The following is a 16660-nucleotide window of genomic DNA, read 5'->3' as shown; positions in this document are numbered from 1 at the left end:
TCACATTATGTATTAGGAAGCAATTGCAGAGTTGTCAAGTAAGATGGTCTTAAGACTCAAAAAAAGTAGGGAAAAAACAAGCAACCAATCATATATTAACTGGCTTAAAGGGATGCTAATAAGCCCTTCAGGTGAGTAAGGCAGAGGAAGAAATTCCGCATTTGTCGCTTGCTCAATTTCTTTACAGAGATGCTGGCGAACTCTCCCTCCCAGTAATCACTAGATCAATCAGAAAAATGTACCAGTGAAACTCTAAATCCCGTTTGAGAATCTTTAGTCCATACTTAGAAATTATGCCGGGGAACTCCAACTGAATCAACTTTCAGAATGTTACATCAATTCTTACTTGGTGGCTGCCTATTAATTGTCAAATCTTTTAAGTGTATCTAGGCGTCAGATCCATCAAACATCTAATTGAAGGGTATGTGGATTTTCTCTATCTGCATAAAATGGTATTTTTATCCACAAGAATGCTGCAATGGGGAAAAAAATATTACAACAGAGTGCCCAAAACTACAAATGCAACAACATATGAACATAATCCTACTTGTGCACAATCTGTGAGGTCGGTAGTATCGATTATTAAACGCATTCTACACCTTTGTCCAGGTGTCCAAGCGTGACACTTCATTTACTTTGAAGATTTTGTATTTACATAGGGAGCTCTACTAACATGAATACCCTTCTCTATGCTATTAAACAACCTTAATTTAATACTTAAAGTATCTACTACATCCTTTACAGCACATTACGATTAAATACCCTGAGTAACACATTTAACTTCATCCTAAGGTTTCTACTCCGTCCTAGTTTTTCTACTTGCAAAGGAATATCAAATACGAATACACATATATGATATCTACTGTGTGACTTGATATATCGCCACCGAGTTGATAGATTTCCTTTAATAAAATAGGACAATAAAATGAAAAATGAATAAAGAGAACACCCACACATACCTATTAAAATTTACCTGTCCACAATTCCAGCTATTGTTACGGTTCTCGCTATCATAGTTGTCTTCACCATTGGCCAAGTTATGTTTGTCATTATACATCACTAAATCCGCCAGAGTGAAACCATCATGTGCCCATAATTATTTTTTATACTGTTCCACAGTTTCCTTCCACCTACCTAGCATATTAGCGGAAATAAGCAATTCCAATAAGAAAGACGACGGAAAGAAGTACAACAGAAAATACCTTAAAGCACAAAATTCCAGATATAACATCGAAAACAGAGAGAGCTCCAGAGAACATTTTGTTGAGTTAAAAATAAAGAGAGAACGGTGGAAAGATGCAACCACAATCAACAAATGGAATCCTTTTTAACCTAAATGAACGACACAAAATGAAATGCAAGTTATTAATGAAAATAGAAGAAGCCAGCACAGATGCGAGTATCATATAATGTACTAATTTGATGAGATAATTCACTAAGGAAGTACAAGAAACAAGCAAATGAAGTTTGCCAATTCAACCCAACATATCAGAGTGTGTGTGTATGTATACACGAGTATTAGTGAGTACAAGGATATATCACCAAGCTTCATCAGACTAATTTGGCCAAATAAGGGCCAACCCCCCACAGTCATAGCCACTGCTTATATGTCAATGGGTTTAAAGACTTTCCACTTTGGCCAACCAAACTGCATTGGTTGACAAAATGTAGGATGCTTCAATAGCATGCAGGACCTTGCTTTGGTCCTTAGCAAAAAAAAAAGGACCTTGCTTTGGTCAACCAAGCCCCATATGTTGGTCGACCTAGTTAACAAAACTGAGGGAGGTTAGCCCTTTATCTTGTTGAAGGTGAAAGAGAACTCCGCAGTGCTCATCCCATGAGTCTTCAAGTCCTCAAAGACTTCAAGGCTGACAAATGTGCTCTCACCACAACGATGGCATGGGTTACTACCTAATGTAAGGAATAAGTCCTGAAATTGGCAAACAATTCTAGTGCTAGCACTTATTTAATCACGATAATCCCAAAAGCTTAAGCTCTTTATGAAAATCATCCACGAACATAGAGAAGAAGACAACGGCAAGAGACCAAGAATGCAGCGAGAAACAAATGTAGACGAAGAGACTTGAACCCAAAATAGCTTTTGTACCTCATTCTATTTTCCTCCACATGGATGGGAAGATATTGCTGGTACTAAAATTTTACTTGGAAAAGAAGTGGGAAACACTTATTCTACTTTCCTCCACGGACTGAGATAGGTAGGCATGTTACTAAAGCCCGAACTTCCCTAATGAGAATAAAGAAAGAGCCAACAGTAATTACCTTGACTCCGCGAAGTACTGGATCATTGCTAATCATATCAATTAATGGTGGGTTGCTGAGAGGAGTGCCGGTTGTCAGCAAGTCACCTCCCATTGGATTGCCATAAACATTAACTGCATCCCATAGACTGGGGAACAACCAGAAAGAGAAAAACCAAATGAAGGATGATCTTTGGCAAAAACTTAAGGACAATATTGAAACAAATGGCATAGCACACAACCTGCTACCCCTCGTCAGGATAGAAGCAAGATAAAAGCGATAGCCATCCACATGCATTTCTGTAACCCAATATCTGTTTTAGAAAAAGTAAACCAAAGACTTTCAATTCCATGCAGCAAACAGAATTGTTCCAAATTAATGCTCGAAAATGAGCATTCATTCAAATGATAAGTCAGTCATAAAGGAATAGAAGGTGAAGAAGAAGATCTCTCTTGCAATTTTGAAACTTATTCATTCTCATTTCTTGTATATAATTGCCAGCTAAAATCGATCTCATGATTTATGCGCTTGGCCTAAGTCATGATTTTTACTTTTTGAATGAGTTCATCAATAGTTTATTAATGATTTTTTTAAATGTGCCCATCCATGTCTTCCTGAAGTTGATTCACACAAAAAGTGTTCCATAAAATCAACAGTCTAAGCCTTAACACAGGCACATACAGTGCACAATATAACAAATATCTGCATACAGGGTTATTCATCATTGCACTAATATAGATTATTGTCATTGTGAGCAACTATAAATTCCTACAGCTATATTGTGGAATATATTGGCTTGAAGGATGGCATATACTACAAATTAGGTCAAAGAAACTTAGCAACAACTCTAAAGTTCAAAAAAAATTATCTTGTTTTCATTTCGTAAGAAGTCCTCCTTGATCCTCTACGTAACTCATATCCTTTCATTATTCATAAAGTTTTCTTAAGGATGTAACAAACTGACTCCTAATAGCGCTAAGTTTCCATACAAACTCGTGTCCGAACAATCCTTGTGTGAAGCAAAATGTAGCTAACCCAAAATAATAAGTAGAATTGTTTTAGTCCTCCTTTCCTCATCTTTAGGTGCAATGAAGTTGCTGAAATATAGGACAGGAGTCATCCTAGCTTTGCCAAATCTGTCAAAACTGGAAGCCTTGCTAAATATAAAGTGCGAAGACAAGTGCTTACTTAAGTTTGGATGCAAGTTCAAGGCACCAAACAAATGCTTGAAACTTACCCTACTTGTTGAAACTACATCAAAGTGATCAAAGATTAGACTCACCTGGTCTAAACAATCTGTAGCTCAGAACTTCAAACTTTCCCTCTACTTGAAAATATCCAACATCATCATTCTCTGATGGAAAATGAAGAATCCGGCCTACCTTACCAATAAACCACAATTGGAAACGTGAAACAGAAGTTTTAGAACTCAAATCACCACAAAACTAACAAGTGCTTTACTAAGGTGGAATGATAACATCCAAAGAACAAGATTTGCTCCAAAAACATTGAAACGCTCCCTAACTCTGTATCCTATAATCCACAAAGGACGTTTGGTGTAGGAATGGATCCAGTCAAAATCAAGACTAACTCTATTACAATTTTCTTAATCTATTCTCATATAGCAAGGGAAACACCAATTGGTGTCAAGCGTGAACAAATTTTTGAAACTCTCACAAAAGTGGTTTCCGATGTAAAATACCAAAATTTTCAACTGCTTTTACTATAACACGATTAAATATTAGGGCAAAAATAGTAAAATAACTTGAACTCTACCACCCACTCCCACACCCAAAAATAACTAACCACCCACACTCCCACTCCCACATACACCCGCGCACACGGCGTGCGTGCCCGACCCCTAGATTTCTACATTAGATGCATTAGGTATAGCCCGTGTTTTCTTCAATGGAGTTAAGAACTTGGATAAAAGATTCGAAACTTTTATACATTGACTCCGTTGACGCTATTGAATCTGAAGAGGAAAATAGACATTGGCTACATGTGCAAGGATCAAACGTTCCGTTCGGTTCCTTTTTGATTCCTTCCCTCGTCTTTGCTCAACCAAATTAACAAGTCGAGAATGAAACTCCAAAACAAGATGAAAAGATATACGTAGTACTCGAATCTGAATCGAGAAGCGTACCTCTGTCTATCATTTTTTTCCTCCTCTACCGTTTGCATAACCATCCCTTTTAAACACCCTCCACACCACTGTTTCGACAGACTGAAACTAATTGGGAAAAAAAGTTGAACAAGTGGCGGGCAGATTTGTGTTACATATGATTTCAAACTCAAATATTAAGCCCATAAAGAGTTCAAACCCAGAGCATATCAACAAAGTTCAAAGCAGAGCAGCCCCAAACTAAACCTGGAATCGAAATCCTCAAAATTGAAATCCCAAAACAAAACCCCAAAATCAAGAACCCAAATTGAAAACCCTAAAATAGATCCCCTGAATCAAAACTCCAAAGTAAATCAAGAATAAACGTTGAGAGTGAAATTATTCGACTTACCAAGTTGTGGTCGAGGTCAAACAAGCGATGGGGCTTGGAGATGACGGGATCGAGGCCGGATGGTGGTACTGCTGGTGCTCGATTGGTGAAGGCCATTCCTTTGCTGTCCTCTCTTCGTGTGTGTTTCTCAGAGAGAGAGAGAGAGAGAGAGAGAGAGAGACAATGGTGAGATCGGCGGAGAAAGAGAAGGGATTTTCGAGAATGGCGCCTTTCTTATTAAATGGGTGAATGCTGTAATTGAGTTAAGTGGAACGCTGTCAAAAGCCTTTCGTTTACCTGCAGTGCCATGCACGCTATAGATGCAACTCTATTATAGCATTTTTTTAAAAACGCTGTAAGATTATGCTATTGAAACTTAAGTTTGTTGTAGTGTGGCCGTCCTCCCCTATTGGCTCGAACGCTCCCGTTACATAGAGGAAATCTGTAACGCCCCGAATTTTAGGTACGTTAAAAAGACAATTTCATTGAAAACCTCAAAATAGAGTATGGCTCTTATTACAACAAAACTCCCACAAGAGTTCAATATTTACACAAATGAATGGGGTTCTAGGGTTCCTAACTACAGCTCCTCCTGCTCCTCCACCTGAGCCATCTCTTCAGCTCCAAATGCCTCCAAGGTGTACTGTTCATCTTGATCATCTACAAGGTCTGACACATTATACCGGCGTCGCCACCAATATAATATGTCAGGGTCACCAAAAAGGCAACACCGTGAGCTACAAAAGCTCAGCAGAACAATCCTATACCCACTAACCCATAACTTACAAACAACAGGTTATAATAAAACATCGATTTCCACATGATCCGTGTATACACAGCTACAAAAGACAAAATCATTAACACATCCGCAATCGCTATATAACTATCGTTGGTGTCCAAGATTGCAGAGTTTCTCCTACGCGACTCATCTAGACCGTGTCAACATTTTCATATACAAATCAACCTTTCAAAATCATTTGTTTAACTCACGCAATTTGCATTGGCTCTGTACCGCGGATAACCAAGCTACACACCCAACCTCGGTTCCACCGCGCCGGGTTCCCGAGTATCCTCACAATGGTTCCGCCGCACCAGGTTCCCATTGGCACACAATTGCATTGGCTCCGTACCGCGGATAACTAAGCCATAGTTTCAAAACCCTTGGTTCCGCCGCTCCGGGTTCCCAAGTATCCCACAATGATTCCGCCGCTCCGGGTTCTCATTGGGTTTTCGAAAAAAAACTAAACCCTCGGTTCCGCCGCTCCGGGTTCCCTAGTATCCCCACAATGATTCCGCCGCTCCGGGTTCTCATTGGGTTTTCGAAAAAACTAAACCCTCGGTTCCGCCGCTCCGGGTTCCCGAGTATCCCCACAATGATTCCGCCGCTTCGGGTTCTCATTGGGTTTTCGAAAAAAACTAAACCCTCGGTTCCGCCGCTCCGGGTTCCCGAGTATCCCCACAATGATTCCGCTGCTCCGGGTTCTCATTGGGTTTTCGAAAAAAACTAAACCCTCGGTTCTGCCGCTCCGGGTTCCCGAGTATCCCCACAATGATTCCGCCGCTGGGTTCTCATTGGGTTTTTCACAAATCTTACTTTTACACACGCACACCACTCACATAATGCCACCCAAAACCGGTCATTATGTAGTTTCAAAATATTTCCTTCCTCGGAAAACATTTTCCTTTCGTTAATCACACCCTAGGTGTCATGTTTCTACTTTCTCGATTCTCGTGTCTCGTTACATACAAAGACTCCGCGGTAGGACAAAAATAAGCATGAATCATTCTAACAAGATCATCCAATTCTATATTACTTATCACGCTCAATAACCACTTATAGCATAACGCCACATGTACGGACGCCCTTGGAGTGTATCACTTATGCTTTATTCAAAGCATAACGCCACATGTATGGACGTCTTTGGAGTGAAATCACTTATGCTTTATCACATACCACAAGTAATACAAGCAACTCATATACGCATACTCATAACCATCTTAAAGATCAAAATACGAATACTTAAAGTAAATAGGTAAAGATACACTTCATATAATTCGGAGTAGTAGATAGGGAGAATCTACCATTCTTTCTTAGCGGTTCAAAATAACAACGTTATACTTGGGTAAGTAAATAAATAGGAAGTAAGTAAGGATTTTCCTTACCGTTCTTCTAGGCGGTAGTAACGGCTACGGAAGGTTAGTCGGCTATCGGACGGAGTAACTTCCTACGGTATGCTCCCGGTAGCTTCGAAAGAGAAGGGTCTCTCTCGAAACCTAATCTTGACTAACACTACTCTACTTCATGGATTGAAGGGTGGTCGAGTGGCGGTTTAGTGGCGGCTTAGGTTGAGTTTCTTGAAGAACTCAAGAACAACTCAAGAACAAAGTAAGAACAAAAGAAAGAACAAAGAAATTCTAGAGAGAAGGAAGAGCAAAGCTTGAAGGTGTGAGTTCAATGCTTGGAATGGGGTCCTATTTATAGGAAAAATCTTGGCTCCCTCTCCCTCTCTAAGGCCGGCCCCCCTCTCTCTCTCCATACATCAAATTTTGACACATGTCATGCAATCTTTGAAAGATCAAAGCCTAACCCTAGGCTTGCATGGCTAAGATTTGTCCTTGGATGATTATGGAAGATTTGTTTGGAAAGAAGGAGACAATGGTACAAGATTTGGGTATTAAACAATATAGAAGTACCATGGGAGATAGATTTAGGCTAGGAAGAAAGATATCACCAAGGATTTGAAAAGATGAGAAAGATCATGGAAGTACAACAAAATCTCTCTCTCTCTCCTATCTCTCTCTCTCTCTCTCTCTCTCTCTCTCTCTCTCTCGGCCCTCTCCTCTCTCTCTCTCTCTCTCTTGGCAATTCTCTCTCTCTCCCTCTCCCTCTCCCTCTCTCTCTCCTAGTACACTACATACATACATACATATATATATATATATGCATAATAATACAAAAGTACAAGATTTTCCAAATCAAAATCCCAATAAAGAAATCCAATTAGGCACATGTTGGTTTAAACTAATAAACTAGTGTACTAATGTACTCTAGGAAGATCAACTCCCCAATAAATTAATCCAATTGGGTACAAAACCCCAATATAAAATAATAAAAGAGTACTTAGGAGAATCTTAGGCCTTAAAGGCTACTAAGGCTAATAAGTACTTTTATAATAAAATATTTATGTACTTTATCACATGGGGTTTAAGAAAAAGACTAGTTTATTAAAACCCTTGTACTTAGTTGAAAGAATAACTCTTTTACCCAATGGATAATAAATCCCCTAACTTTTATTGTCCAAAGGACAAAGAATAAAACCAAAATAATAAAAGGAAAAAAATAAGTAATTTATTGGTCTAGGGTTGAAATGGTTCATAAGGTTCAAGATGACTAGTCAAATCAACTTTATTGGAAGGTTCCCTAGTTACATCGGTACTTTATTGGTCAAAAGACTCAATTACCCAAGGGTCACTAACTTCCCTAACGGTTATTACCCAATGGATAATAATTCCCCTTGCGGTTAATAACCAATGGACAAAAGAGTACAAGTACTTTTTATTTTAAAATAAGATTTTGAAAGACTACATGTACTTTTAGTCAAAAGCTTATTGTCCAATGGACAAAAATTACCCTATCAATATGGACCAATGGTTAAAGGCAAAAGGTTCAAAAGTTTCGAAAGGTCCAAAAGGTTCATCTAGTAACTAGGTGAGTTGGTTGCTCGGTTCCTCCAACTAGTCGATTGGAATCTAATTCGATTGGTCAAGTAGAGTTTCTAGTCGAGAGTTTAACCAATGACCAAAATCTAACTACAACGAAAATTTAACAAGAAATCATATAGCCACTCAAGAGAAAGTAAGTAATTCAAATAAAATTTAAATATTTAACGAAATTTTTTTATTGACCAAAATTCAGGGGCGTTACAAAATCAATCTCGTGGTCACGAACAGAGTCTGGCAAGTTGAGCACGAGACGCTTGTCTGCTTTCCTAACCTTGAAATAATACGTGTTGTATTCGGGGTTTAGCACGATGCTATACCACCACTGGATGTCCCAAATCCCCAGTTGGGTCCCCAAGATCCTATTCAAGGCCACTACTCCCATCACTAACCTAAAGAAATTGGTCGAAACCTGCATTGGTGTGAGTCGATACTAGTTCAGGACTTGACGGAGTAATGCGTGAAGGGGAAATCGGACTCCACCTTCGACAATGGCCACAATAGGGATACACATTCTATCCCATGTGCCATCATCCCTATCTGCTCCTAGAGGGGCGAGTTCGAGTCCTACGTTATCAGGAATGTTATACTCTATTCTAAATGCCGCCATGGCAGCAGGGGTGTCACAGAGTTTTCTAAATTTACTAGGCTTGGGATCATGAGCATCCGCCATGAGTATACTCAAAGAAAAAGTAAAACTGGAAATGGGCACGAATCAAAACCCTAGAAGTGATCCAAAATCTGAGAAAGAGATCTCAGATGGATACAAATGGATCAGAAGAGAAATCTTAATGGGAAACCTAAACAGAAGAAATAGAGATCTTACGAGTTTAAATGAAAAGGTCCCTGTGACACGAGCAAGTTGCAGGCGGCGGTTATGGCGGTAGAAAGGGAGTTTTTCGCCTGACTATTGAAGAAGACAAGACAAGGCTCTGAGTTTTTGGCTGAAAACCCAAAAAAAGCCCTTTCAGGGGTTTAAGGGCAAGGAATGGAGATGAAGCGTCTCGTTTCACACCGTTACAAATTAAAGTAACGGAAAACAGGTGCCGTTCTGACGACATTTGATAAAACATCAGTTCGAAATTAATGAGTTGCATACGAAACATGCCACGTGGAGTCACTACCCCGAAATGGTATAATGACAAAAGCGCCAAAAAGCATAAATAAAGTATTAAATACAATGACTGCACGGGATCAGAAGAGTTAGGTCTAAAACATTCGTTTCTAAGTTTTATGTATTGCCCCCAAACAGTGGCAGATAAATAAAGCTGGGGAGCAATTGTAGGGAGGTATTCCCGAACAGATACATCTAGGTGCCGAACACGTGATGTTTAGGAGCACGTGGTAAGTATGACAGGATGTATCACCGAGCAGTGTGGTGAATGGCGATAAAGCCCAATAAACATGAGAAGTCTTTAGGTGTAAACTAACTGTTCGGCAGATAGAGACATTCTGATTACATTGGACCAAGTTACATGTGAAGTAGCTGGTTCAGGCAGACTGTTCGGCTACGATACAGCCAAACAAGGAAAGAGCTCTAACCAATAGCAAGGGCAGAGGGAATACTCTGGAAGATTCCAAAGAAGTCATGACTCGTAAAGGAATGAGATCCCGAAGAAATAGGATCTAGAAAAGATACCCTACGAGTGTGGGATGTCGGCCAGCTATGGAAAAGGGTCCTAAAAGGACTCTTTTATAATGAATTGATAAGGAAATCGAGAATCCTTGATATCCAAGGTTTCCTATACGAAATAGGAATCCTAGGGCAACAGGAATGTTTGGGCAGCAAGCATATGCAAATCTATAAATATGAGGTAAACCTAGAGGTGAACGGTACGCAATACATTGTATTATTCGATATTTCCTACTGATAATTAGGGTTTCTTTAGTACGTGATACTAACTTTGGCATCGGAGGGCCTTTGCCACGAGAGGCAAAGGTGCACTCACCCCTTGTCTATTTTGCAGATTAGGGTTCCGACGACGAATTAGGGTTACGGTGAAAAGGCACGAATAAGCCGTTGCATTCCAAGTTGATCCGAAGCATCAATTGTTTTCATCCCCCTACACTTAACTGGTATTAACACCAAGAATATTTTTGAGTTTCTAAGTTCCACATTCGATTCTTGATTTAAGTCATCATCCAATTGTTCGGGAATTCCCAGCTCGGTGGTACTGCCAATTTCCAACACCTTGCTTCAATCCGAAGATTGTTTTGTCAAAATTCCACCCAATTTGGGACGGTAAACTTAAACTCAATTCACGTTTGTGCAACGGTCCAACTAGCTTATGGTTCTACCCATTCTACCCATGGCTGAGGTTTTAAACCTAAAGCTCTGATACCAAGTTGTAACACCCCGAATTTTGGGTACGTTAAAAAGACATTTTATTGATAAAACCAAATGGAGTCTGGCTCTTATTACATCATAATTCTCATAAGAGTACTTTTAATACACAAGGGAGGGTATCTAAGGTTCCTAACTACAGCTCCACCTGCTCCTCCATCCTTGCCAGCTCTTCGGCTCCGAAAGCCTCCAAGGTGTACAACTTATCCTACTCATCTACAAAGTCTGACACATTATACCAGCTTCGCCACCAGTATAATATGTCAGGGTCACCAAAGGTAACATCATGAGCTATGAAAGCTCAGCAGAACAATCCCATACCCATTAACCCATGACTTACAAACAATAGGTCATATACAACAGACAGTAACAATAACACATTCACATTCGCTATTCAAACTATCGTTGGTGTCCATGATTTTCTGAGTTTCTCCTACGCGACTCATCGTAAACTGTGTCTCATTTTCATGTACCGATCAACATTTCCAAAATCATTTTTCAACACACCCAACCGTGGTTCCGCTGTTCCGGGTTCCCGAGTATCCTCACAATGGTTCCGCCGCACCGGGTTCCCATTGGCACACAAAACTTGCATTGGCTCCTCTCCGCGGATAACCAAGCCACATTACCAATGAAGCTACCACGTTCGGCCGCATTGGCAATCTTCACAATGGGCTACCAAGTCCGGTCACATTGTGGTTTTCACAATCCACGCAATGGGCTACCAAGTCCGGCCACATTACGAGTTTTCATACACACAACGGGCTACCAAGTCCGGCCACGTTGCGGTTTTCACAATCCACACGATGGGCTACCAAGTCCGGCCACATCGCGGGTTTCCATACACACAATGGGCTACCAAGTCCGGCCACATTGCGGTTTCAAAACACATCTCATCATTATCCACACCCTAGGTGCCATGTTTCTACTTTCTTGATTTCCGTGTCTCGTTCTCATGCATAAACTCCGCGGTAGGACTTTTCACGTATACATAAATCATTCCTTGAAATCTTGAAACTCAACTAGCAAGATCATTCAACTCAATATTACTAATCGTGCTCAAGCATAACGCCACATGTACGGACGTCCTTGGAGTGAAAAATTACTTATGCTTTATCACACAACAAGTAATACAAGCAATACATGTTCATAACCATTCTCAAGATCAAAAATAAGTTTGTCGACTATCATGCATTTCAAACAATATAAACAATAGATAACCTTATCTACTTCAAGAAAAACGAAGGATATTTAGTAATTTGAACTAAGGACATTCTACTTTCCAACATACGATTCTATACTATACGTAGAGTTAGTGCACTAGGGATTCTACTTATACGTTGAGTTAGTGGACAAGGGACTCTACCTTACTTCTTGGCAGTAGGGCGGCTACGGAAAGTACGTCGGTGATCGAGCGGAGTAACTTCCTACGGAATGCTTATGGTAGCTTCGAAAGAGAAAGGTTTCTCTTGAAACTAGATCTTGACTACTACTACTACTACTACTACTTTTGGATTGAGAGGGTGGTTGAGGAGCGGTTTAGTAGCGGTCTTGGATGAGTTTCTTGAAGAACACAAGAAGAACTCAAGAACAAGGAAGAACAAAGCAAGAACACTAGAAATTCTAGAGAGAGAAGTTGAAGAATGGAAAGTGTGAGTTGAATGGTGAGAAAGAGGTGCTATTTATAGCAAAAGTCTTGGCTATTACCCAGTGGATAAAATTTTTCCTAGCAATTATTGTCCAATGGGTAAAGATTTTCCTATTAAACTATTCTAATAAACACATGGTACTTTATAATAAAATAAGTATACCTATATATACCTATATATATATATATAGGTATAGGTCCAAGTACATATACCAAAAAATCTAGGTAGATTTCCAATATCCAATAAAAAATTACAAGATCAAGATTTTCTATTAAAATAATCTAATTTTGCACATGTTCTTATTAAGATGTTGGATTTTGTACTTGAACAAATCCAGGGTATTTATATAATATAGTATATATGTCCAATATTTAAATATGGAAGTATCAAGTATCAAATGAAATAAAAAGGCTAGGATTCTCCCATTAAAATAATCATAAAGTACTAGTACTATAATATTACTAAAAGCACTTAGAATTTAGGATCTAGATTTACCCCAATATTTTAATGCACAAAAATCACATGGGAAAATCCAAATTTTGATTATTTAATAGATCCTTGTACTTTGTTGGAAGATTGGTTTTATTACCCAATGGGTAATAATTTCCCTTGCGGTTAATGACCAATGGATAATGGGGGTGAGGGGATATCCAATTAAAATAATGCCTATTTATCCTTTAAGCATGAGCATATAAACCTATACATAACTATATAATTGTACTTAACAAATCTAGTACAAAATATCTTTGATAGAAAATCTAGTTTTCTTATTGTCCAATGGACAATGATTTCCCTAACTTTTATTATCCAATGGGTAAAGGTTAAAAAGGTTCATAAGGCTCAAAGACAGTCAAAAAGGTTCATCTAGGGTTAGGGATTTGTAACTAGGAGAAACGGTAGTTTGGTTCCTCCAACTAATCGGTTGAAAACTAATTTGATTTGCCACGAAAAACTTCTGGTCAAGAGATAAAATTTTAAAGGACTAGAATCAACTGACGACGGATTATTAAAAGGAATTTTGGAAGCAAATCCAAGTATAAAAAAAAAATTCAAATTTTTAACTAAATTTTTACTTACCAAAAATTAGGGTTGTTACAGTTGGCGTTTAAGGCGGTTACGAGTGCTTGTATGACTTGAGCTAGGTCAGGGTTAGGGTTAGAGGATTCACCGTTCTCATATCCTAATCCACTGCGTCAGTTCACCATCTACGAGTAAAAATTGAAAGGGGGATTTTAGTCTACTTAAAAAATTTCCTTTCGTAATTTATCAAATAGAATGCAACGGCACTCTCTTAAATAAAGCAAACTTTTCATAGATAAGCATAATATTACAATCATAAGCATAGAGTTCTACTATAAAACAAGTAGGCTGAAAACAAGATTCCTAATACAAGTTGAAACGATCCTGCACATTCTTACTACATTCCGATTACAACAAAAGATCCAACCACTTGCTAAGCTTTCCTAACTGGTCTAAAAGATACTCGGGAATTCGACCCTAATTGCGCCTATATCGGCCTCGAAAGGTGGTGGAGGCACATCTCCGTTGTCGAAGTATATGTCTATGACCTCGGGTTCCGCTCCTAGGAATGCTTGTGCTTCTTCTTTCGACTCCCAACCCTCATCTTCCCAAATTTCCATGGGTTTTTCTTCGGGAAGCTCCTCCTCCTTGGAGTCTTCCTCGGGATCTTCTTCAGGATTCTCCTCAAAATTTTCCTCGTCATCGGACGATAAGTCTGGATTTGGCATTAACATTAACTGCTGCCAGTCTGTTTCATTTATCGGTGGGTCGTGGAACTCCTCGGGATCTTCCTCAACTCCCTCGACTAGGGCGGGTGCTATTGGAACTAGGGCGGGGGCTGCTTCGACATCGTCCTCCTCATTTCCTTCAATTAGAAATTCCACATTGTTGGGAGGTGCTATTTGGACTAGGACGGGTGCTGCTTCAGCTTCATCTACTTCTTCCTCATTCACGGGAAGTATAAGGGTGCCATGCTCTTGGTAGTGGTCATGGGTGTAGGGGAAAGCATAGGGAAAATAAGGATCTTCCACTAGTTGGTTCGTCATTCATCTTAGGGTGCTTGCAAGTTGATGAGCTTCCGCTAGTAGGTTGACTTGGTAGGGACTCAAGTGATTCATCTACAAGGAAAGTTTTAAACCTCAATTAATAAAGTTTTTAGGACAAAGGTTTATTAATCATTAAGAAAACTTTCGAGTTTCTAAGTTCTACATTCGATCCTTGATTTAAGTCATCATCCAATTGTTCGGAAATTCCCAGCTTGATGGTACTGCCAATTTCCAACACCTCGCTTCAATCCGAAGATTGTTTTGCCAGAATTTCACTCAATTTGGAACGGTAAACTTAAACTCAATTCACGTTTATGCAACGATCAATCTATCTCATGGTTCTACCCATTCTACCCATGTCCGAGGTTTTGAACCTAAAGCTCTGATACCAAGTTGTAACGCTCCCAATTTTGGGTACGTTAAATAAGACATTTTATTACAAAAACAAGGTGAGTCTGGCTCATTATTACATCACAAAGTCTTACAAGAGTACAATTATTCAACAAGGGAGGGAACTAGGGTTCCTAACTACTGCTCTGCTTCTTCCTCCATCCGGGCTAGTTCTTCGGCTCCAAAGGCCTCCAAGGTGTAGAGTTCACCCTGTTCATCTATGAGGTCTGACATATTATACCGGCGTCACCACCAATGTAATATGTCAGGGTCACCAAAAAGGCAACACCGTGAGCTACAACGCTCAATAGAATAACCCAAACCTTCTAACCCTTAACTTACAAACAATACATCATAAAGTCAACAGTTTCCACATAACACATGCTAATCTAGCCAAAATAATTAACAATGACATATCCGCATTCAATATTCAATCATCGTTGGTGTCCAAGAGTTATGAGTTTCTCCTAAGCGACATCTCATAAGTCGTGTCTCGTTTTCCTCATTTCATAACCCATTCATTATTTCAAAAACTCATTTTTAACACACCCAACCTTGGTTCCGCCGTTTCGGGTTCTCAAGTATCCTCACAATGGTTCCGCCGTCCCGGGTTCCCATTGGCACACTTTGCATTGGCTCCTCTCCGCGGATAACCAAGCCACACACCCAACCTCGGTTCCGCCGTTCCGGTCTCCCGAGTATCCTCACAATGGTTCTGCCGTCCCGGGTTCCCATTGGCACACAAAGTTGATCCTAGAAACTACTTTAGGTAGGAGAAAAATGGTGATAAAGGCATAGACAGTATGCTGTCTGGAACTGGAAATTCGAGATTTTTATTGAATTTCGGATGTCACTATCTTTGTCGTTTCTTGACCGATTAGGGTGGTTCTTGGGTCTAACTTGAAGGCCTTGAAGTGCTCTACAACTTTCCCAAAGGGAGTTGGTTCTAAAAACTACTTTAAGAAGGAGAAAAATGAGGATTTATGAAGGGCAGTAGGCTGTCTGAAAATGGTTTCTAGAGAGAAGTGAGAGCAAAGGAGTGATGGTGAGAGAAATGACTTGGGCAAGGGTGCTATTTATAGCAAAATTCTTGGCTATTACCCAAGGGATAAATTTTTTCCTAACAATTATTGTCCAATGGGTAAAATTTTCCTATTAAAATAATCCAATTTGGCACATGTTTTCTTATTAAAATAATGGATTAAGTACTTTAGAAAATCTAGGCTTTTATATAATATGAGATATATATGTACTCATGCCCAATATTTAAATATGGAGGTAGTACCAAGTACCTAATTTAATAAGGGACTAGGATTAAAATAAACATGAGGTACAAGTACTATTGTATTATAAAAAGTACTTAGAATCTAGGATTTAGATTTACCTAATATTTTAATGCACAAAATCACATGGGAAATCCAAAACTTGATTATTTAATTAAAAACCTTGTACCTTGTTGGAAGATTAGTGCTATTATCCAATGGATAACAATTCTCCTAGTAGTTATTATCCAATGGGCAATGGTTTCCCTAGCGGTTAATGGATAATGGAATGGGATGATGTCTAATAAACAAATGCATATTTTTCCTTTGCACAAGTGTATATATAACTATATATTACTATATCCTTGTACTTATCAAATATTCTAATGGAAGACCTATTGTCCAATGGACAAAGATTACCCTAACATTTATTGACCAATGGGTAATGGTTCAACTAATAACTAGGTGAGTTTGG

The 16660-nt window shown here is 39.2% G+C and overlaps 1 protein-coding gene across 2 annotated transcripts; it reads right to left on the bottom strand.

The window, feature by feature from the left end:
* Nucleotides 1-1340: 1340 nt before the first annotated feature.
* Nucleotides 1341-4986, bottom strand: LOC131316027 (isoamylase SU1, chloroplastic-like). 2 transcript variants are annotated; one of them, XR_009196975.1, is made up of 4 exons: nt 4776-4986; nt 3542-3637; nt 2501-2572; nt 1341-2407 (listed from the first exon to the last, which is right to left on the bottom strand). XR_009196975.1 is itself a non-coding variant. In XM_058345291.1 (4 exons), exons 2-4 carry the CDS (start codon nt 2554-2556, stop codon nt 2160-2162), a joined length of 231 nt encoding a protein of 76 aa, XP_058201274.1. In that variant the 5' UTR covers nt 2557-2572; nt 4776-4986; the 3' UTR covers nt 1341-2159. The 2 variants fall into 2 exon arrangements, 1 of the variants encoding a protein (XP_058201274.1); XM_058345291.1 differs by lacking the exon at nt 3542-3637 and having other exon boundaries at nt 1341-2207; nt 2281-2407.
* Nucleotides 4987-16660: the final 11674 nt, after the last annotated feature.

The sequence above is a fragment of the Rhododendron vialii genome, chromosome 2a (genome assembly GCF_030253575.1).
Source record: "Rhododendron vialii isolate Sample 1 chromosome 2a, ASM3025357v1".
In the NCBI taxonomy this organism is placed as follows: Eukaryota; Viridiplantae; Streptophyta; class Magnoliopsida; order Ericales; family Ericaceae; genus Rhododendron; species Rhododendron vialii.
This window is presented reverse-complemented; position numbering and strand designations above follow the sequence as displayed.